We start from the raw sequence: 23,573 nt of genomic DNA, 5'->3' as shown, positions 1-23,573 counted from the left end.
GTGCACGAACAACGTGCCTGATACATTATTAAAGCAACAGTTTTCAATACTTAACTGAGCTATCACACCATATTACGGAACACAACACAGGCTACCTAAGTGGGATGGTATTAATGCACAATTTGCTTAAATAGATAATGGAACCACTGTTTTTTATTAGTCATTCGAGGTTTTAGCGAAAGATGTGATGTCATTACGTCCAGCTGTTGTTATCGACATGACAGTTCAATGGAAACACACTGTAGCAAGCAATTGTCACATCTACTTTCTAAATGTCAACCCAAAAAAATAATCACTGGACAAGTTAATGGAAACATTCAGTGCCTTCTGAAAATATTTTCCCACATTTTGTTACATTACAGCCTTATTTGAAAATGTATAGAATTGTTTTATCCTCATCTTCACACAATACCCCATAATGGCAAATGAAATGTTTGCAAATGTATTAAATGTACAGTGGGGAGAACAAGTATTTGATACACTGCCGATTTTGCAGGTTTTCCTACTTACAAAGCATGTAGAGGTCTGTTATTTAAAAAAAAAAAATCATAGGTACACTTCAACTGTGAGAGACTGAATCTAAAACAAAAATCCAGAAAATCACATTGTATGATTTTTAAGTATGACACTACAGCTTGTAGTGTCATACCCAAGAAGACTCAAGGCTGCAATAGCTGCCAAATGTGCTTCAACAAAGTACTGAGTAAAGGGCCTGAATACTTGTGAAAATTTCCAGGTTTTTATTTTATACATTTGCAAAAATGTCTAACAACTGAATACATTTTAGAAATGAGGCTGTAATGTAACAAAATGTGGAAAATATTCCTTGTCAGTCCTTGCTCTGTCGTCCTTGGCCAGTTGTCACAGTTGAGGTATAGTTTCACTGTGAAGCTCTTCGACCGGCACTCTGTTAATTTCAAAATATGAATGATCTGTTACTTTTTATGCATACTATGTGAGCATTAACATAATCATTTGGAAGAAGAAAGGCAAATGTTTAACTTACAGTGAACGTTCGTGAAAACCCGTTTCCTCTACAGGAAGCTACAATATAAATATAATTCATTAACCCATTGCTATAAAATACATTTGGTACAAGTTGCACTATGGCAGTGATTTTCAACTGGTTTTGCCTCGGGACCCATATTGAACCAGGTTGGGTTAGACACAACCCAATATTTGTATCGGAAAACTATTTGTGATGCTATATTGATAGTAAATGTAGAAATTATATTACGGGGGAACAATATTCCCACCTCTTTCAATCATTTCATTTTGGCCATATTCTTGATGAAGAACTCTTATTAAACTCACTGGTTTGAGACACAAAATCAACCAACATAGCGCTGCTAATAGCTCTAAATTGAAAATACTGTGTTTCAATACACATTTCAGAGATTACATTTATATTTTAAAAACTCCTTGATTTCTACACATTTTCTACCTTGTTTAAGTTGTGTAAAATCAGACTGGTGTGTGTGTGTGTGTATGTGTGTGTGTGTGTGTGTACATACACACACACACAGTTGAAGTCGGAAGTTTACATACACCTTAGCCAAATACATTTAAACTCTGTGTCACGCCCTGGCCTAAGTATTTTGTGTTTTCTTTATTATTTTGGTCAGGCCAGGGTGTGACATGGGTTATTATGTGGTGTGTTTAATATTGGGTTTTTTGTAGGTATTGGGATTGTGGTATAGTGGGGTTGTCTAGAAAAGTCTATGGTTGCCTGGAGTGGTTCTCAATCAGAGGCAGGTGTTTATCGTTGTCTCTGATTGGGAACCATATTTAGGCAGCCATATTCATTGAGTGTTTCGTGGGTGATTGTTCCTGTCTCTGTTTGCACCAGATAAGGCTGTTTAGGTTTTCGCGTTTCTTGTTTTGTTAGTTTGTTCATGTGTAGTTTCTTTATTAAAGAACCATGAATCAAAATAACCACGCTGCATTTTGGTCCTCCTCTCTTTCACCGCAAGAAAACCTTAACACTCTTTTTCACAATTCCTGACATTTAATCCTAGTAAAAATTCCCAGTCTTAGGTCAGTTAGGATCACCACTTTATTTTAAGAATGTGAAATGTCAGAACAATAGTAGAGAGAATTATTTATTTCAGCTTTTATTTCTTTCATCACATTCCCAGTGGGTCAGAAGTTTACATACACTCAATTAATATTTGGTAGCATTGCCTTTAAATTGTTTAACTTGGGTGAAACATTTCGGGTAGCCTTCCACAAGCTTTCCACAATAAGTTGGGTGAATTTTGACCCATTTCTCCTGACAGAGCTGGTGTAAACGGAGTCCGGTTTGTCGGCCTCCTTGCTCGCACACGCATTTTCAGTTCTGCCCACAAATGTTGTATAGGATTGAGGTCAGTGCTTCGTGATGGCCACTCCAATACCTTGACTTTGTTGTCCTTAAGCCATTTTGCCACAATTTTGGAAGTATGCTTGGGGCCATTATCCATTTGGAAAACCCCATTTGCGACCAAGCTTTAAGTTTCTGACTGAGGTCTTGAGATGTTGCTTCAATATATCCACATTATCTTCTTTCCTCGTGATGCCATCTATTTTGTGAAATGCACCAGTCCCTCCTGCAGCAAAGCACCCCCCCCAACATGATGCTGCCACCTCCATGCTTCACGGTTGGAATGGTCTTCTTCGGCTTGCAAGCATCCCCCTTTTTCCTCCAAACATAACAATGTTCATTATGGCCAAACGGTTCGATTTTTGTTTCATCATACTAGAGGCCATTTCTCCAAAAAGTACAATCTTTGTCCCCATGTGCAGTTGCAAACCGTAGTCTGGCTTTTTTATGGCGGTTTTGGAGCAGTGGCTTCTTCCTTTCTGAGGTGCCTTTAAGGTTATGTCGATCTAGGACTCATTTTACTGTGGATATATACCCGTTTCCTCCAGCATCTTCACAAGATCCTTTGCTGTTGTTCTGGGATTGATTTGCACTTTTCACACCAAAGCACGTTCATCTCTAGGAGACAGAACGCGTCTCCTTCCTGAGCGGTATGACGGCTGCTTGGTCCCTAGGTGTTAATACTTGCGTACTATTGTTTGTACAGATGAACGTGGTACCTTCAGGCATTTGGAAATTGCTCCCAAAGATGAACCAGACTTGTGGAGGTCTACATTTTTTTCTGAGGTCTTGGCTGATTTTGTTTCATTTTCCCATGATGTCAAGTAAAGAGGCACTGGGTTTGAAGGTAGGCCTTGAAATAAACCGACAGGTAAACCTCTAATTGATTCAAATGATGTCAATTAGCCTATCAGAAACTTCTAAAGCCATGAGATCATTTTCTGGAATTTTCCAAGTTGTTTAAAGGCACAGTCAACTTAGTGTATGTAAACTTCTGACCCACTGGAATTGTGATACAGGAAATTATAAGTGAAATAATCTGTCTGTAAAACAATTGTTGGAAAAATTACTTGTCATGCACAAAGTAGATGTCCTAACCGACTTGCCAAAACTATAGTTTGTTAACAAGAAATGTGTGGGGTGGTTGAAAAACAAGTTAATGACTCCAACCTAAGTGTATGTAAACTTCCGACTTCAACTGTAAGTATTCAGACCCTTTTCTATGAGACTCGAAATTGAGCAAATGTATTTTTATTTATTTAACCAGGTAAGCTAGTTGAGAACAAGTTCTCATTTACAACTGCGACCTGTCCAAGATAAAGCAAAGCAGTGTGACACAAACAACAACACAGAGTTACACATGGAATAAACAAGCGTACAGTCAATAACACAATTGTGTGCAAATGGCGTGAGGAGGTAAGTGAGGAGGTAAGGAAATAAATAGGCCATAGTAGCGAAGTACTTACAATTTAGCACATTAACACTGGTGTGATAGATGAGCAGATGATCATGTACAAGTAGAAATACTGGTGTGCAAAAGAGCAGAAAAGTACATAAAAACAATATGGGAGGGGGGGGGCTCCCGGGTGGCGCAGTGGTCTAAATCTTGGTTCAAGCCCAGGTTCTGCCGCAGCCGGCCGTGACCGGGAGGCCAATGGGGCGGCGCACAATTGGCCCAGCTAGGTCCGGGTTAGGGAGGGTTTGGCCGGCAAGGATATCCTTGTCTCATCGCGCACTAGCAACTCCTGTGGCGGGCCGGGCGCAGTGCACGCTGACCAGGTCGCTAGGTGTATGGTGTTTCCTCCGACACATTGGTGCGGCTGGCTTCCGGGTTGGATGTGCGTTGTGTCAAGATGCAGTGCGGCTTGGTTGGGTTGTGTTTCGGAGGACGCATGGCTCTCGACCTTTGCCTCTCCCGAGTCCGTACGGGAGTTGCAGCGATGAGACAAGACAGTAACTACTACCAATTGGATACCACGAAATTGGGGATAAAAGAGTGGAAAAATAATAATTAAAAAAAAACAATATGGGGGATGAGGTAAGTAGATTGGGTGGGCTATTTCCAGATGGGCTATGTACAGCTGCAGCGATCGGTTAGCTGCTCAGATAGCTGATGTTTAAAGTTAGTGAGGGAGATAAGACTCCAGCTTCAACGATTTTTGCAATTAGTTCCAGTCACTGGCAGCAGAGAACTGTAAGGAAAGGCGGCCAAAGAGGTGTTGGCTTTGGGGATGACCAGTGAGATATACCTGCTGGAGCGCATGCTACATGTGGGTGTTATCGTGACCAATGAGCTGAGATAAGGTGGACCTTTACCTAGCATACACTTATAGATGACCTGGAGCCAGTGGGTCTGGCGACGAATATGAAGCGAGGGTCAGCCGACTAGAGCATACAGGTCGCAGTGGTGGGTGACATAAGGGGCTTTGGTAACAAATGGATGGCACTGTGATAGACTGCATCCAGTTTGCTGAGTAGAGTGTTGGAAGCTATTTTGTAGATGACATCGCCGAAGTCAAGGATCGGTAGGATAGTCAGTTTTACGAGGGTATGTTTGGCGGCGTAAGTGAAGGAGGCTTTGTTGCGAAATAGGAAACTGATTCTAGATTTCATTTTGGATTGGAGATGTTTAATGTGAGTCTGGAAGGAGAGTTTACAGTCTAGTCAGACACCTAGGTATTTGTAGTTGTCCACATATTCTAAGTCAGAACCGTCCAGAATAGTGATGCTACTCTGCGGGTGTGGGCGGGCGGGTGTGGGCAGCGAACGGTTGAAAAGCATGCATTTGGTTTTACTAGCGTTTAAGAGCAGTTGGAGGCCACGGAAGGAGTGTTGTATGGTATTAAAGCTTGTTTGGAGGTTAGTTAACACAGTGTCCAAAGAAGGGACAGATGTATCCAGAATGGTGTCGTCTGTGTAGAGGTGGATTAGGGAATCAGAGAAAAGAGTCTGCCCAAGAATTGAACCCTGTGGTACCCCCATAGAGACTGCCAGAGGTCTGGACAACAGGCCCTACGATTTGACACACTGAACTCTGTCTGAGAAGTAGTTGGTGAACCACGCAAGGCAGTCATTTGAGAAACCAAGGCTATTGAGTCTGCCGATAAGAATACGGTGATTGACAGTCGAAAGCCTTGGCCAGGTCGATAAAGACGGCTGCACAGTACTGTCTTTTATCGATGGTGGTTATGATATCGTTTAGTACCTTGAGTGTGGCTGTGGTGCACCCGTGACCAGCTCAGAAACCGGATTGCACAGCGGAGAAGGTACAGTGGGATTCGAAATGGTCAGTGATCTGTTTATTAACTTTGCTTTCAAAGACTTTAGAACGGCAGGGCAGGATGGATATAGTTCTGTAACAGTTTGGGTCTAGAGTGTCTCCCCCTTTGAAGAGGGGATGACCGCGGTAGCTTTTCTATCTTTTGGGATCTCGGACGATACGAAAGAGAGGCTGAACAGACTGGTAATAGGGGTTGCAACAATGGCGGCGGATAGTTTTAGAAAGAGAGGGTCCAGATTGTCTAGCCCAGCTGATATTTACAGGCCCAGGTTTTGCAGCTCTTTCAGAACATCTGCTATCTGGATTTGGGTGAAGGAGAAGCTGGGGAGGCTTGGGCAAGTCGCTGCGGGGGGTGTGGAGCTGTTGGCCGTGGTTGGGGTAGCCATGAGGAAAGCATGGCCAGCCATAGAGAAATGCTTATTGAAATTCTCAATTATTGTTGATTTATCGGTTGTGACCGTGTTATCTAGCCTCAGTGCAGTGGGCAGCTGGGAGGAGGTGCTCTTGTTCTCCATGGACTTTACAGTGTCCCAAAACGTTTTGGAGTTGGAGTTAGAGCTACAGGATGCAAATTTCTGTTTGAAAAAGCTAGCCTTTGCTTTCCTGACTGACTGCGTGTATTGGTTCCTGACATCCCTGAACATTTGCATATCACGGGTACTATTCGATGCTATTGCAGTCCGCCACAGGATGTTTTTGTGCTGGTCAAGGGCAGTCAGGTCTGGAGTGAACCAAGGGCTTATATCTGTTCTTAGTTATAATTTTTTTTAAAGGGGCATGCTTAGTTAAGATGGTGAGGAAATTACTTTTAAAGAATGACCAGGCATCCTCGACTGACGGGATGAGGTCAATATCCTTCCAGGATACCTGGGCCAGGTCGATTAGAAAGGCCTGCTCGCAGAAGTTTTTTAGGGAGCGTTTGACAGTGATGAGGGGTGGTCTTTTGACCGCGGACCCATAGCGGATGCAGGCAATGACGCATGATCGCTGAGATCCTGATTGAAAACAGCAGAGGTGTATTTGGAGGGCAAGTTGGTCAGGATAATATCTATGAGGGTGCCCATGATTACAGATTTAGGGTTGTACCTGATGGCTTCCTTGATAATTCGTGTGAGATTGAGGGCATCTAGCTTAGATTGTAGGACTGCCGGGGTGTTAAGCATATCCCAGTTTAGGTCACCTAACAGTACGAGCTCTGAAGATAGATGAGGAGCAATCAATTCACATATGGTGTCCGGGGCACAGCTGGGGGGTCTATAACAGGCGGCAACAGTGAGAGACTTATTTCTGGAGAGATTAATTTTTAGATAGCTCTGTCAGATTTACCATTGAGTGACCATTGGATTCTTGGTCACCTCCTTGACCAAGGCCCTTCTCCCCTGATTGCTCCGTTTGGCTGGGCGGCCAGCTATTGGAAGAGTCTTGGTGGTTCCAAACTTCTTCTATTTAAGAATGATGGAGTCCACTATGTTCTTGTGGACCTTCAATGCTACAGAAATGTGTTGGTACCGTTCCCCAGATCTGTGCCTCGACACAATCCTGTCTCGGAGCTCTACGGACAATTGCTTTGACCTCATGTCTTGGTTTTTGCTCTGATATACACTGTCAACTGTGTGACCTTATAAAAAGAGAGGTGTGTGCCTTTCTAAATCATGTCCAATCAATTGAATTTACCACAGGTGGACTCCAAGTTGTAGAAACATCTTAAGGATGATCATTAAAAACAGGATCCACCTGAGCTCAATTTCGAGTCTCATAGTAAAGGGTGTGAATACTTATGTAAATAAGGTATTTAAGTTTTGCAAAAAAATCATTCAAAACCTTTTTGGGTCGCGACCCACCAGTTGAGAATCGCTGCACTATGCCAATTAAAGATTTAGTCCAGGGCTGCCCAACCCTCTTCCTGGAGATCTGTCCTGTATGTTTTCAGTCCAACCCTAATTTAGCATATTTGATTCAGCTAGTGAAGGTCTTGTTGAGCAGCTAATTAGTAGAATCAGGTGTGTTAAATTAGGGTTGGACTGATAACCCACAGGACCATAGTACAATCACTAATCATGCCTTTATTATGACATTCAAATTATTTCAGTATAGTTACTGCAATGTGCATAATATGGAAAACTACTACAGTACTACTACAATTAAATGATATTCCATCTAAGAAACCTACATTTGCTACAATGCTGTACGTGGTTCAAATGCTGTACATAAGTCAAATCTTAGATTAAGAATAGCCTACATTTGAAAGGAACTCAACAATATAGAAATGTACCTTAGGAGATGTACCTTGATTTTCTGAAAACATAGCAAAATGAATTGGGTTAACAAAGTGATGCAAAGTTAATAGCCTAGATCTATAAGTAATACATTGTTAGAAAAGTGTGAGCGGGCCAGTAATGTACAGTACGTGGGGAGAAGGGTAAAATGTGTTAAACTAACCTTTAGTTTCTTTACCTGAAAACAAATCAAAAGTTATCCGATTGTTAGGAGCGAAGCAAAACCCACTCATTAACTTAATTATGTAGAACACAGACATGCAGAAGGAACCGAACAATAACGTACGAAAAAGACTAACCTTTAGTTACAAACAAGACAAAAATAAAGACTACAAAAAGGAAAACTGAAGATGGAACTAAGACAATGACTCTATTCCTTAGTGATTCCGCAGATTTTCCGCAAACAACATCTCTTGTTTGACTTCCATCTTCCATCTTGTATTGTCCAATGGTTTTACAACTAAAAGGTGAACAAATAAAAGCTGTTCAAGGCAGTTTAACCATTATTGAACCATTATCATATTAGCAATCATCAAACATTGTTTCAAATGTATATACATATATATTTTTTTTTTATACAGACAAACCTATGAAGGCCAAATGATAATATCGGTGAGTGTAAAGGCTAGAGGCATTTCATTTCAATATATTACAAATGTTTCTCAAATAAAAATGTTGTCACTATTCCTTAATTTGGGCATTTAAAACTCTGATTAGGTAACAATGACATTATTGATCATCCTCATAATAATTGTTGAATGGAGTGTTTCCCCTAGTACAGTACATTTACGTCATTATACAGACGCTCTTATCCAGAGAGACTTAGTAGTGAGTGCATACATTTTCATAATTGTTTTCCCCCATACTGGTCCCCCTTGGGAATCGAACCCACAACCCTGGCGTTGCAAGCATCATGCTTTACCAACTGAGCCACATAAACCAGTATTGACAAGTCAATCTAATGTATTCTTGAAGTAAATCAATTATTGTTATTGATTATAAAGCCTTGTTCACATTGGCAGTTTGAAGTGACTCAAATCCAATTTTTTTGCATATCCGAATCCGTTTTTTTTTTTTGCAGTCTGAACAACCAAAAAAAGCACATGAAATTGGATATTTTAAGCCACAATTGGCTTGATTGTAGGTGGTTTGGATTCAGATTCAAATCTGATTCCCAGGCCATGCGACATGTCTGAATAGTCATATCTGAGTTATAACGCCCTCAAGTGGTTTTTAGACTTATTTGGCATATGTTGTTGCTTAGCTACTCTGTTGACAGTTTGACATGAATGTGGTAGCTAAATAGTTTGTTAATTGTTTACAAACAAATGTGCTAGGAGGTTAAACAGCTACCTAGCTAGCTAGTTAACTGCTGTGGATAACCAAAAAGGATTTGTTTTGAAAGTTGGATCATCTTTGTCCTTTGAGGCTTTAAAAGTGTTTTTACACTATGATTTTGAACATTCAAAGCAACTGGGAAACTTCCATGACGACACATTGTTGTCATCACCTTAGGTTGCTACATAACTGAGTGATGGGAAGCACGAGCACCACCACCAATCAGCCTAAACCACTGCGCAGTGTGCACACACCCGTCATTACGATGGCGACTAGCTAGCCATGTCAGCAAATGACTGTTGTCTGAACACACACACACACATCCGATTTGGTCACTTGTAACTTACAGTTTGGACAGTCAGTATTCCAAAACAAAACTGATTTAAGCATTAAGGCCTGCAGTGTGAAGAAGGCTTAAAATCCCATATTTTTGCGTAGTCATCCAGATCAAACCAGCCATTGTTAATGTCTCTAACAAATAGGAATGAAACCAGCCAAAACATACTCAGTCCAAGCAGTGCAGTTCACACCATGTTGTGAGTAAGAACCATGCTGACACTCCTCACACATGGTATCTGTTGTCTTTGTTCCTGCACAGGAATAACATGTAATATGCTGTGAGTAATTCCTATTGACAATAACAGTTATGAAAATGAAAAAGAATGATATTTTATTAACTTTATTTCATACTACATATACACATACCCGGTGCTTTAACTCTCTGTCCGGGTGAGCAAAGTGTATGTCTTAGCGCAAAGGTGCACTCGTTGCCAGCTGAGGAGCTGGTACAATAATATCCACTTAGAACATGACAAATAGAGTTACTTGTAGTAGTACACGTCATCAAAATGTACAGACCTTGTCCTGGAAAACATAAAAGTAAGGAAGATTACAGGGGACTCTTTTTATCGCAAGGATTTGCCTTATGTGGTGCATGAACTGAAAGGAGTCTTGGGAAACCAGCCCGAAGAAGATCCTAATGAATAAACAAAGAAAACATGCAGATATTGTGCACAAGCCTCATTAGCTAGGTTTCCATTGAATTGGAGACAGCTTTTCATGTGGGGCGGCAGGGTAGCCTAGTGGTTAGTGTTATAGTGTTGGACTAGTAACCGGAAGGTTACAAGTTCAAATCCCTGAGCTGACAAGGTACAAATCTGTCGTTCTGCCCCTGAACAGGCAGTTAACCCACTGTTCCTAGGCTGTCATTGAAAATAAAAATGTGTTATTAACTGACTTGCCTAGTTAAATGAAGGTAAAAAAAAATGGAATATCAAAAAATCTGCAATAAAGCAAATATGCTCATTTCCCCCCCCCCCCAGGGGTGTTTCCACCAAAAATGGACTTGTTGCAGATAAATCAGTGCTTGATGACGTATGTTTATTTTGTTTTTATGTACTGAATAAATCGCATTTTCAACTCTACCAATAATTTCGTCACAAAAACTGCTGCTTTAAATAGCAAATGTGCCATCTCTGGTCTTCACACTTGCACTCTAGCTACAGCTCGCAGATACAGTGCAGGAAGGCTAGTCTACATAATGAGATTATTATGAATAAGAGCGAGAATATTTGTATTTGCCAAACAGCAGTCAAGCGTCGATCATCATGTCACCAGAATCAGACTCGATATTTATTTGAAAGGAGCATCAAGATCACCATCAACTTTCACCACCCTGTGAGGTTCATCATAACTTTTTTAATCTGTATAAACTGCATGCTTTCCCAAGTAGGAGTGGGAGGACCACACACCATGTCATCACGTGACTTCAAGTTTACTTCAATATGATGGTTTTTATAATGAATTTTACAGACAAAAAGATCCCATGTCGAACAAACAAATTATCTGTCATTATTTATAAAATTGTACCAAAACTTCCTGTTTCCATCACGGCTTTCGTGATTTATTTATTTTATTCTGTATGATTTTACTTGCACTAAAACTGTGGATGGAAATGTGGTTAATGACATCAGCCAAAACACTTGCATGATGACAATCAAAGATGTTGAGAGCAGAGGAGTCATGCTCATCCATTTTTTTATACCAAATTAATTAAAATTGGATTTAATTCATTAATTACCCTCACAAAAAATGGTTGCATGACACATTATTCATATTTCAGCTCTTTAATGCCTCCTTGTGTCTAATATCCTGAGATTTGGTTTGGTCATGGTTTTGAACTTGCATACCATGTTTTGCAACATTTCTGTGATACGTTTTTTTAGTCTAAAGAATTGTCACAAAGAGGCTTGGACACAGGGCCGGCTCGAGGCATAAGTGACATAAGCGGTCACTAAGGGCCCTAAGCCGCTAGGGGGCCCCCAACCCACCAAAGAAAATGACAAAATATAAAAGACTGCAGTACTGTGTAGTGTAACAGACTGCAGTACTGTGTAGTGTAACAGACTGCAGTACTGTGTAGTGTAACAGACTGAAGTACTGTGTAGTATAACAGACTGCAGTACTGTGTAGTGTAACAGAGACTGCAGTACTGTGTAGTGTAACAGACTGAAGTACTGTGTAGTATAACAGACTGCAGTACTGTGTAGTGTAACAGACTGAAGTACTGTGTAGTATAACAGACTGCAGTACTGTCTAGTGTAACAGACTGCAGTACTGTCTAGTGTAACAGACTGCAGTACTGTGTAGTGTAACAGACTGCAGTACTGTCTAGTGTAACAGACTGCAGTACTGTCTAGTGTAACAGACTGCAGTACTGTGTAGTGTAACAGACTGCAGTACTGTGTAGTGTAACAGACTGCAGTACTGTGTAGTGTAACAGACTGCAGTACTGTCTAGTGTAACAGACTGCAGTACTGTCTAGTGTAACAGACTGAAGTACTGTGTAGTGTAACAGACTGCAGTACTGTGTAGTGTAACAGACTGCAGTACTGTCTAGTGTAACAGACTGCAGTACTGTCTAGTGTAACAGACTGCAGTACTGTCTAGTGTAACAGACTGAAGTACTGTCTAGTGTAACAGACTGCAGTACTGTCTAGTGTAACAGACTGAAGTACTGTGTAGTGTAACAGACTGCAGTACTGTGTAGTGTAACAGACTGCAGTACTGTCTAGTGTAACAGACTGCAGTACTGTCTAGTGTAACAGACTGAAGTACTGTGTAGTGTAACAGACTGCAGTACTGTCTAGTGTAACAGACTGCAGTACTGTCTAGTGTAACAGACTGCAGTACTGTGTAGTGTAACAGACTGCAGTACTGTGTAGTGTAACAGACTGCAGTACTGTGTAGTGTAACAGACTGCAGTACTGTGTAGTGTAACAGACTGCAGTACTGTCTAGTGTAACAGACTGCAGTACTGTCAGTGTAACAGACTGAAGTACTGTGTAGTGTAACAGACTGCAGTACTGTCTAGTGTAACAGACTGCAGTACTGTCTAGTGTAACAGACTGCAGTACTGTGTAGTGTAACAGACTGCAGTACTGTGTAGTGTAACAGACTGCAGTACTGTGTAGTGTAACAGACTGCAGTACTGTGTAGTGTAACAGACTGCAGTACTGTGTAGTATAACAGACTGCAGTACTGTGTAGTATAACAGACTGCAGTACTGTGTAGTGTAACAGACTGAAGTTAGGGCTGTTGAGGTGACTGTATTACCGCCACATCGGCAGTCAGGGGTCACGACTGCAGTCAAATTCCACATGATTATTGAGTCATGGTAATCTCCTTTTATGCACTCTGGACATGCTTTGTTAGTATCGAATTTGTTAACAACCATCAGGTCCTAATGACCCTGGTTCGATCCTGGGCTGTATCACAACCGGCGGTGATTGGGAGTCCCATAGGGTGGTGCATAATTGGCCCAGCTTGGGTTAGGGGAGGGTTTGGTCTGGGTAGGCCGTCATTGTAAAATAAGAATTTGTTCTTAACTGACATGCCTAGTTAAATAAAGGTTTTAAAAAACATATTTATTGTCCCCCTATAATCATTTAAATTGTTACAGGTTGCATTTTATATTTTTGTTCAGTATAATTAATAGGCTGACACATTAGCTTTAGCTCCTGAATATCTTGAGCGTTTCCATCTCCTATCCTTCATTTTTTTTCTCCAGCGTGAAGAGGGGCTGTCAACAGTTTTAGTGAAATATGTTTTGTTGCAAAAACATGTTACTATCGATGTTCCTGAAAAGATGTCACTTGGTTTCCCAAATTAAACACTGGGTAGCAGCAGGAACAGGGTTGGAGTGCCCCTGGAATACAGAGTTTGGGTGGAATATCACCTGTTGCACAGTGAGAGGCTGCATGCTCCTCACACAGTGGTTGATGTGTGGAGTGAAGTAAGTGTTGTTCTATGTATTTCTCAGCTATATTAAACACAGCTCTGCTATAAAACCAAAGTAAGCCTTCCAGGCATCATTGAAAAACAGACCTACTGCCCCTGTTCCTTCCCATTTGATAATGGGCCATTACATATCACAACTAATTGGTTTCAAATGATCACTTTTACGCTCAACATAGCCACTTCATCTGCGCACTCTAACCGGAATGGGAAAATGATTCATTCCATTTTATTCAGCTAAGTTCAATTATATTCTTCTTGGTATAAAATAATCTAATCTAAAACAATGGCACGGGATGTATAAGCATATCTTGTCAGCTAAATGAACAAGCCTAAAGCCTATGGTATGGAGCATAGCCAGCCAGATAACATCCAGTGCCTTCGGAAAGTATTCAGACCCCTTCCATTTTCCCTCATTATGTTACATTACAGCCTTATTCTAAAATAGATTAAATAAATCAAAAATCCTCAATCTACACGCAAAACCCCATAATAACAAAGCAATAGCAGGTTTTTAGACACCCTTGAGATGTTTCTACAACTTGATTGGAGTCCACCTGTGGTAAATTCAATTGATTGTACAGGATTAGGAAAGGTGCACACACCTGTCTATATAAGGTCCCACAGTTGACTGCATGTCAGAGCAAAAACCAAGCCATGAGGTCAAAGGAATTGTTCGTAGAGCTCCGAGACAGGATTGTGTCGAGGCACAGATCTGGGGAAGGGTACCAAAACATTTCTGCACCATTGAAGGTCCCAAGAACACAGTGGCCTCCATCAGTCTTAAATGGAAGAACTTTGGAACCACCAAGACTCTTCCTAGAGCTGGCCGCCCGGCCAAACTGAGCAATCAGGGGAGAAGGGCCTTTGTCAGAGAGGTGACCAAGAATCCAATGGTCACTGACAGAGATCCAGAGTTCCTCTGTGGAGATGGGAGAACCATCCAGTAGGACAACCATCTCTGCAGCACTCCACCAATCAGGACTTTATGGTAGAGTGGCCAGACGGAAGACATTCCTCAGTAAACGGTACATGACAGCCTGCTTGGAGTTTGCCAAAAGGCACCTAAAGGACTCTCAGACCATGAGAAACAAGATTCTCTGGTCTGTTGAAACCAAGATTGCACTCTTTGGTCTGAATGCCAAGCATCACGTCTGGAGGAAACCTGGCACAATCCCTACGTTGAAGCATGGTGGTCACAGCATCATGCTGTGGGGATGCTTTTCAGCGGCAGGGACTGGGAGACTAGTCCGGATCGAGGGAAAGATGAACAGAGCAAAGTACAGAGAGATCCTTGATGAAAACCTGCTCCAGTGTTCCTATGACCTCAGACTGGGGCGAAGGTTCACCTTCCATTAGGACAACGACCCTAAGCAGACAGCCAAAACAACACAGGAATGGCTGAAAATAGCTGTGCAGCGACACTCCCCATCCAACCTGACAGAGCTTGAGGGGATCTACAAAGAAGAATGGGAGAAACTCTCCAAATACAGGTGTGCTAAGCCTGTAGCGTCATACCCAAGAAGACTCAAGGCTGTAATCGAAGACTCAAGGCTGTAATTCTAAAAACCTGTTTTTGCTTTGTCATAATGGGGTATTGTGTGTAGATTGATGAGGGGGGAGGGGGGGACGATTGAATCCATTTTAGAATAAGGTTGTAACGTAACAAAATGTGGAAAGAGTCAAGGGGTCTGGATACTTTCCCATTGCACTGTACAATAGGCCCACTAATATTCTGTTCTTCCAAAATACATTTTCTTCATATCATAATGATATGACACAGGCCATGGCAAAATGTGTAGAATTGTAGGAAATTAGCTTTAAACTGCAATTTTTGTCCCATGGCAAAATAAATAGAATTTCATGGCAACCAAATGTCACTTAGGGCCCCCAAAATACCTGAAATATTATGGCCCCCCAAAATATTAGGGTCCCTCATAATACCTGGATCACAAGGACTGCAGGGAAAGCACTTGTCCAAGCCGTTAGCTGCATTCATGTAGGTCTGTCCTGCACAAGGTATGCAGGACGTGCTGGACACCAATGTACAGTCCTTGCGGACAACCAAACCTAACAAAACAAAACATGCCATTACATTACATTGTACATGCATTTACAATGTAGTGTATTGTTTATAGTTTGATATCAAACTATGTTTAATTGCTTAACAATGTAATAGAATTGTGTGAAGTTTAATTTTGCATTACAATAGAACTAAAATAAATTTATATTATGTACAGTAGTGTAAACAAGTCCTTGATGCCCTCACCTTTTCCACACATCGGACAGCACTGACCAGTGTTAGATTTGTACTCTGCAGGGCCACACTTGCTTCCAGATGCAGGTATGATCATGTCTGGGTTAGAAAATAGAGAAATTAAAGAAAAGCAATTATCTACCATTACTACCATATATTTAGTTTTTTTTTTTTTTAAATTGAATAGGGGAGGGTCAAGTAATTTGTAAATCGATGAAATGTCATATTGCTCAGGGTTTGAGAATTAGTTGATTATTATTGTCTCATGTGTGCCTCATGATGCCCCTCATCCCTGATTCTCTGCTGGGCAATATCAAGTGTACCTAGTGTGGTCTTAATCAAATGTTCCATAGCCTATAGTGTAGGCTATATACCTAGGCTATAGAATTAGCTTGCACGGTGGAGCACAGGGCAAAGTGATATTTCGAAGAAAATGTACTTTCTTCCCGAGTTTTTGCTCTGCTGGGATGGTGTATATAAAACTAGGCTACACTGCATTACACATTGCAATGGATAGGAGTTCCCAATCATGAGCCCTGGCCTGGCCTGCCCTGCTCATGCAAACCTTTTTGTGCTGCCTAACCAATGACTGTGGAGGCGAGTCAACATCTATGTGCGCAGACTAGGACGACAGACCTGCTCAGTTTGAGACAGAGCGTGAAGATGACAAGGAGGATTTGAGTTTATTTTTACAGGGACAGTGCACATTAATCAATGTTACAGTAAAAGTACCGTTTTTAGCCAGCCGGCTAATATTCAGCAGCAGTCCCTGGGCAGGTTATTAAAAACAATTACAATACAGACAGTCATTGAGCAGTGAGCACACGCAGAGCAACATAGGACAAGCAAGACGTAGCATGCAGACAGAGAAACACAGCACAAAAAGCAACAAGACAAAAATCCATAAAAGCAACAGTGTTTGCAGCAATACACAGCTAGGGATTATGTTCACAAATCTGATTAACCTTTAGCCATATCTTCATGTTTTTTTGGAAGTGTGATAGGTGGTGCAGTTACAGTTGAAGTCGGAGGTTTACATACACCTTAGCCAAATAAATTTAAACTCAGTTTTCACAATTCCTGACATTTAATCCTAGTACAAATTAGGTCAGTTAGGATCACCACTTTATTTTAAGAATGCAAAATGTCAGAATAACAGGAGAGAGAATTATTGTTTAACTTGGGTCAAACATTTCAGGTAGCCTTCCACAAGCTTCCCACAATAAGTTGGGTGAATTTTGGCCCATTCCTCCTGACAAAGCTGGTGTAACTGAGTCAGGTTTGTTGGCCTCCTTGCTCGCACACGCTTTTTCAGGTCGGCACACAAATTTTCCATGGGATTGAGGTCAGGGCTTTGTGATGGCCACTCCAATTCCTTGACTTTGGACTTAAGCCATTTTGTCACAACTTTGGAAGTATGCTTGGGGTTATTGTCCATTTGGAAGACCCCATTTGCAACCAAGCTTTAACTTCCTGACTGAGGTCTTGAGATGTTGCTTCAATATATCCACATCATTTTCTTTCCTCATGATGCCATCTATTTTGTGAAGTGCACCAGTCCCTCCTGCAGCAAAGCACCCCCACAACATGATGCTGCCACCCCCGTGCTTCACGGTTGGGATGTTGTTCTTTGGCTTGCAAGCATCCCCCTTTTCCTCCAAACATAACGATGGTCATTATGGCCAAATAGTTATATTTTTGTATCAGACCAGACAATATTTCTCCAAAAAGTACAATCTTTGTCCCCATGTGCAGTTGCAAACCGTAGTCTGGCTTTTTTTATGGCGGTTTTGAAACAGTGACTTCTTCCTTGCTGAGTGGCCTTTCAGGTTATGTCGACATAGGACTCGTTTTACTGTGGATATAGATACTTTTGTACCCGTTTCCTCCAGCATCTTTACAAGGTCCTTTGCTGTTGTTCTGGGATTGATTTGCACTTTTAGCACCAGGGTATGTTCATCACTAGGAGACAGAATGCGTCTCCTTCCTGGAGGTATGACGTCTGCGTGATCCCATAATGTTTATACTTTCATAGTATTGTTTGTACAGATGAACGTGGTACCTTGGAAATTTCTCCCAAGGATGAACCAGACTTGTGGAGGTATACATTTTTTTCTGAGGTCTTGGCTGATTTCTTTTGATTTTCCCATGATGTCAAGCAAAGAGGCACTGAGTTTGAAGGTAGGCCTTGAAATACATCCACAGGTACACCTTCAATTGACTCAAATGATGTCAATTAGCCTATCAGAAGCTTCTAAAGCCATTACATCATTTTCGGGAATTTCCCAAGCTGTTTGAAGGCACAGTCAACTTAGTGTATGTAAAACATCTGACCCACTAGAATTGTGATACAGTGAATAAGTGAAATAATCTGTCTGTAAACAATTGTTGGAAAAATGACTTGTGTCATGCACAAAGTAGATGTCTTAACCGACTTTCCAAAACTATAGTTTAAAATAAATGTGTGGATTGGTTGAAAAACTAGCTTTAATGACTCAAATAAGTGTATGTAAACTTCCGACTTCAACTGTATGTGTGTCTGATGGCATTGTATTCCAGACATGGGAAGCTCTCACAGAGAAAGCAGATTGACTAAAGGTGATTTTCCTTAAGGGAACTATATAGTCACCTCTCATGGCAGACCTTGTGGATCTGCTGCCATGTTTGGGTTTTCTGTTTAACAAAAGTACTGAGGGGAAGGGAAGCCAGGCCATTTAGGATCTTGAATACAGGACATGCGTCGGTGTATTGCACAAGATTTTTCCAACTCAGGAGCGCATGCTTTCTGAGGATATAACAGTGATGATGGCTATTGGGCTTCCTATCAAGCACTTTGAGAGCCTGTTTGTAGACAGACAATGGGTTTAAATGTTGAACAGCAAGCTTGGGCCCAACTAGTCAAGCAGTATGTTAAGTGGGGGAGTATCATAGATTTGAAGTACAGCTTTGCTACCTCTGTAGTCAAACAATTTTGTATAAATCGGAAATGAGCTAGGCTGAATTTGGTTATTTGAATGACCTTTTTCACTTGCATTTTAAAAGAGGTTGGAATCAAGTATGATGCCAAGGTACTTAAAATCAGATACCACCTGGAGCTTCTCCGCTGACATATCGACATCTGGCTCAGTAGCATCTGTTGCCCTCTTTGTGAAGAACATACAGAGTTTTTTTTCACATTGAGATGCAAACATGAGTCACTGAGCCACTTTGTAACCTGGGCCATTACAGTACTGAGTTCTTGTGCAGCTTGTTGTTTGCTCTTTGCATGCACATATATCACTGTATCATCTGCATACAGATGACCAAGGCCCTTCTCCCCGATTGCTCAGTTTGGCCGGGCGGCCAGCTCTAGGAAGAGTTTTGGTGGTTCCAAACTGCTTCCATTTAAGAATGGAGGACACTGTCTTCTTAGGGAACTTCAATGTTGCACAAATGTTTTGGTACCCTTCCTTAGGTCTGTGCATCGACACAATCCTGTCTCGGAGCTCTACTGACAATTCCTTCGAACTCATGGCTTGGTTTTTCTATGACATGCCCTGTCAACTGTGAAACCTTATAGACGGGTGTGTGCCTTTCCAAATCATGTCCAATCAATTGAATTTACCACAGGTGGACTCCAATGAAGTTGTAGAAACATCTCAAGGATGATCAATAGAAACAGGATGCACTTGAGCTCAATTTCAAGTCTCATAACAAAGGGTCTGAATACTTATGTAAATAAGGTATTTATGTTTTTAATACATTTGCAAAAATGTCTAAAAACCTGTTTTCATTTTTGTCATGATGGCTATTGTGTGTAGATTGCTGAGGAAATTGTTTTATTTAATCAATTTTAGAATATGGCAGTAATGTAACAAAATGTGGAAAATGTCAAGGGGTCTGAATACTTTGAAGGCACTGTATAGTTCCTTATATCATTCCACGCTGTTCCCAATAATATCATTTAATGGACACAGCAATTTAATATAAAGATAAATCATCTCTGCAATAATTTACCATATGGCCCTTTTCCTATAATAATATCTCAATCAGGGGACTGGTCCTCCATCCTGAAATAGCAGCTGCATCTGCTGATTACATGGACAATGGGTACCTGATCAGTAATCCTAAATCCAGTGTAACGGATGTGAAATGGTTAGCGGTGTTCGCGCTAAATAGCGTTTCAATCGGTGACGTCACTTGCTCTGAGACCTTGAAGTAGTAGTTCCCCTTGCTCTGCAAGGGCCGCGGCTTTTGTGGAGCGATGGGTAACGATGATTCGTGGGTGACTGTTGTTGATGTGTGCAGAGGGTCCCTGGTTCGCGAGGGGACGGTCTAAAGTTATACTGTTACACCAGCAATTCTACTCTGAGACACTTTGTGAATACAGGCCAACAGTGGATCTTTCCTAAATTGTAGATGTGTAAGTGGTGGCCTGGTCTGTCATTTGGTCTCTGTAGCCTCAGGCCTTTCGCTCTTAATCTGAATCTTTCACCCTGCTCTCTACCTCTTCATTGTCACCCTGTCAAATGATGTCAATCTCCGACCCCTCCATTCTCCTCCTTCCCTGAGCCAATGCCCCCAACAGACAGAATAGCAACAGCAGAATTTGGATAATCAAACATTGTATACAAAATAGCAGGGGAAAACACTTAGAATACATAACACATGGCAAACATATAGTAGAACAAATCAAATAGATAATAGGCTACAGAACATTTATCTTGATGGGAAAACAGCAATGTGTAAAGTGGTTTTAAAAAATATTACGTTGAATACATGTAATATCTACAGCGAGCTCTTTTCAGTGGTTTCACTTTGTAACGGGTGCACTGCGTGGCGTTTGGAGAAACTGTGTGACATCTTCGGACCTTATTTTTTACGATGCATCATAGGGTGTAGCTCTGCATGACAGCTAACCTGTAGTTACCTCAACCGGTCATCCGGTAGCTGGACGAGACAAGCCAACTCTAAAGGTGCAAATATTGGTTATTCATAGTTGTATATCGAAATCATGTGATGTGATTGGAGTTTTCAGATACAGCCTAGCAAGGCGTATCCAGTCTAGATGCTATTACTTTCACTTACCGAGTTGAACCAGTACAGCACAGTACAAAAGCCATACACGTGATATTGACATTGTTCGCCTAATCGGACTAGTTGTCGCTCTCTTGCAATAGCGAGCCGTTAAGACACTTTATAACTAATTAACAAACGTCTGAAACTATCACGTACTGACTAGCGTGTATTATTATGTGCCTTTCGTGTATGCCTAATAGCAAACATTTTAATGAACGCATAGATTGTTTGCTTATGTTTGAACTTTTTAAAATAAATATACATTTATATAACGACAGAATATTTGCCTGTCACGTTTAGACTTGTATCTTGTCAAATCTATAAAACAAGGTGTTCACTGCTCAGGCAAACGGCATGGCTACTATTTCAATCTCCTTCGGCCCACATTCATCAGACCAGTCACGAGTCACACCCAAGAGACAAAACGTTTACGAGGGTGCAATTCAGGGCGTTGTCAGATCACCTCATACCATTGCAATCAGTCGATATAATCGTCAACTATCATCAGAAATCAAGTGATATGAATCAGAGAGTGGGGCGCCGCCTGACCTACTAGTTGGTCAGAAGGTTCAAATCAACGTTTCATATCTTGGTACTTTATTGAGAATGACACAATAACGCGAGATCATATTTCCAGCATGTCCGACAACCAGAACTCCCTTGCCCGCCATAGGAAGAAAAATGGTAATTAATAAATAACAAGTGAGCATTGCATTTGCAGCTCCTAAATTAATAAAAACATTTCAAACGTAGTTTTAAAGGTAACCTCTGAACGAGCTCCGACAACTCGTGGCTCAGCTTGACTGACTGGCATGATACACTAGCACAGGAAACCGCCACCATCGAAATGAATGGCAAGCGAGGGACCTTTGGGCGGTGCGAAGGTGGCGTGGGAGGCGGTGATAAATATAAACCTTTCCAAACTTTATGCAAATCACAAGCGGCGATCGCCAATCATATCGAGTGGTTCCCATGACGAATTTGATGCTATGCCACCCAAAGCTGGAGACTTTTTTTCAGCAAAGATGGCTGACAAAAATACTAGGATGGAAAGCAAAAGTGATTGTCATAAATAATCATGAAAAAAAATGTACAGTTGACAGGAATATGTTAGTTTATGTAGAGACATGGGTATGCATATTTTTTTTTAATCACAAAGTTAATTTACAAAAGTCAGGATTTAGCAAGCTAGCTGGCTAGCTTGATGGGTGTTGTGACATGAGTATGACATTGTAACTCATGTTGAATGTTTTAGGGACTCCTGAAACAACCAGCAATCCAGGCTGTCGTCCTGTGAAACAGTGGATGTAAATAATCTAGCCGGCTAAAGTATTTACTGCAAATTGAATGTACAATTTTGTAAGCTTGCCTTGCTGATATTTGCCATGCAATGCAGATAGATGAAATAACGTATGTTCTTGTTTATTGGGCAGTGGAGGATAACAATACCTGTATGCCTATGGATGTGTAGCTAGCTATCTAGACAAACTGGGAATTGAGTAACTGTAGTTGACATAGCTAAGTAAAAGGAATAATACTCTTGTTGCAATGTGAATGGCTCTTAAAAGAGCCTTTGTTTGTGCATAGTGTAGTCTATGGTGTTGCCAGGGAACAGTACCCTCCTCGAAGAAGTAGGAGGTGAAAACAAACACGTGCACCCTTTAATTCCCCAGGACTAGGACTGAGAACCACTGCTCTTCATTGGGACCTCTTTATATGTAGACTGGCTTTCATAGCTCTCTTTATCTGAGGACAGAAAACCTCACAAGAAACAGACTTCATTATATTCAAATTACACCGCACAGAATATTATGTTACTATTATCTCCGTCCTCACTACTAGGGACAGGAACTACACAAAAGTACCTACCCTATCCAGAATAGCCTACTCTCTCACTTTGACAGTTAGGGCTGCTATCCTTTCACCCTCCTCCATGGCTGTTAGCTAGCTACCTACAAATGCATTTGGAGACTGTTTTTACAGTGATAAATACATCAAGATTTTATTTCACCTTTATTTAACCACGTAGGGCAGTTGAGAACAAGTTCTCATTTACAACTGCAACCTGGCAAAGATAAATCAAAGCAGGGCGACAACAACAGAGTTACACATGGAATAAACAAACGTACAGTCAATAACACAATAGAAATAGTCTATATACAGTGTGTGCAAATGAGGTAAGATTAGGGCGGTAAGGCAATAACTAGGCCGTAGTGGTGAAATAGTTACAATTTAGCAATTAAACACTGGAGTGATAGATGTGCAGAAGATGAATGTGCAAAGAGAGGCAGGGTGCAAAGGAGCAACAAAAAAAAATAATATGGGGATGAGGTAGTTCGATGGGCTATTTACAGATGGGCTGGAGGCAAGTGTTGAACAAATCACCTAGCCACATACTGGTGGTGTTCCTGCCTGATTATGTTGAAGACGTTGCATTGCATCAACCAATGGTTGTGCTTCACATTGACTGTCGGTCATTACATTCCTATATCATATTGGGTGGTTAGCTGATATGTTAAACACCTATCCAAGCTTTCAACCTCAGGAGGCTGAAGACATTTGACTTGTCACCTAAAACCCTCACAATCTTTTACAGATGCACAATTGAGAGCCTCCTGTCGGGCTGTATCCGCCTGGTACGGCAACTGCACCACCCACAACCGCAGGGCTCTCCAGAGGGTCGCGAGGTCTGCACAACGCATCATC

The 23,573-nt window shown here is 41.3% G+C and overlaps 1 protein-coding gene across 1 annotated transcript; it reads right to left on the bottom strand.

The window, feature by feature from the left end:
* Nucleotides 1–708: 708 nt before the first annotated feature.
* LOC112235197 (tumor necrosis factor receptor superfamily member 14) lies at nt 709–21,082 on the bottom strand. The gene is made up of 10 exons (XM_024403609.2): nt 20,877–21,082; nt 15,822–15,908; nt 15,497–15,622; nt 9,962–10,120; nt 9,762–9,846; nt 8,218–8,378; nt 8,082–8,096; nt 7,915–7,937; nt 1,007–1,044; nt 709–907 (listed from the first exon to the last, which is right to left on the bottom strand). The coding sequence occupies exons 1-10, from the start codon at nt 20,926–20,928 to the stop codon at nt 862–864; spliced, it is 792 nt and encodes a 263-aa protein (XP_024259377.1). The 5' UTR covers nt 20,929–21,082; the 3' UTR covers nt 709–861.
* Between the last annotated feature and the right edge of the window lie 2,491 nt (nt 21,083–23,573).

Source organism: Oncorhynchus tshawytscha, linkage group LG16, assembly GCF_018296145.1.
Source record: "Oncorhynchus tshawytscha isolate Ot180627B linkage group LG16, Otsh_v2.0, whole genome shotgun sequence".
NCBI lineage: Eukaryota > Metazoa > Chordata > Actinopteri > Salmoniformes > Salmonidae > Oncorhynchus > Oncorhynchus tshawytscha.
This window is presented reverse-complemented; position numbering and strand designations above follow the sequence as displayed.

Bases quoted from the DNA above. Each gene is read 5' to 3' on its own strand.
- LOC112235197 (XM_024403609.2), bottom strand. From the start codon at position 20,928: ATGTCAATATCACGTGTATGGCTTTTGTACTGTGCTGTACTGGTTCAA. The intron at 10,121-15,496 runs GTATTATGAGGG...TATGTTTTCCAG, and splicing joins CTGCAGTCCTTGTGATCCAG to GACAAGGTCTGTACATTTTG. The intron at 9,847-9,961 runs GTATGTGTATAT...ATTCCTGTGCAG, and splicing joins ACAGAGAGTTAAAGCACCGG to GAACAAAGACAACAGATACC.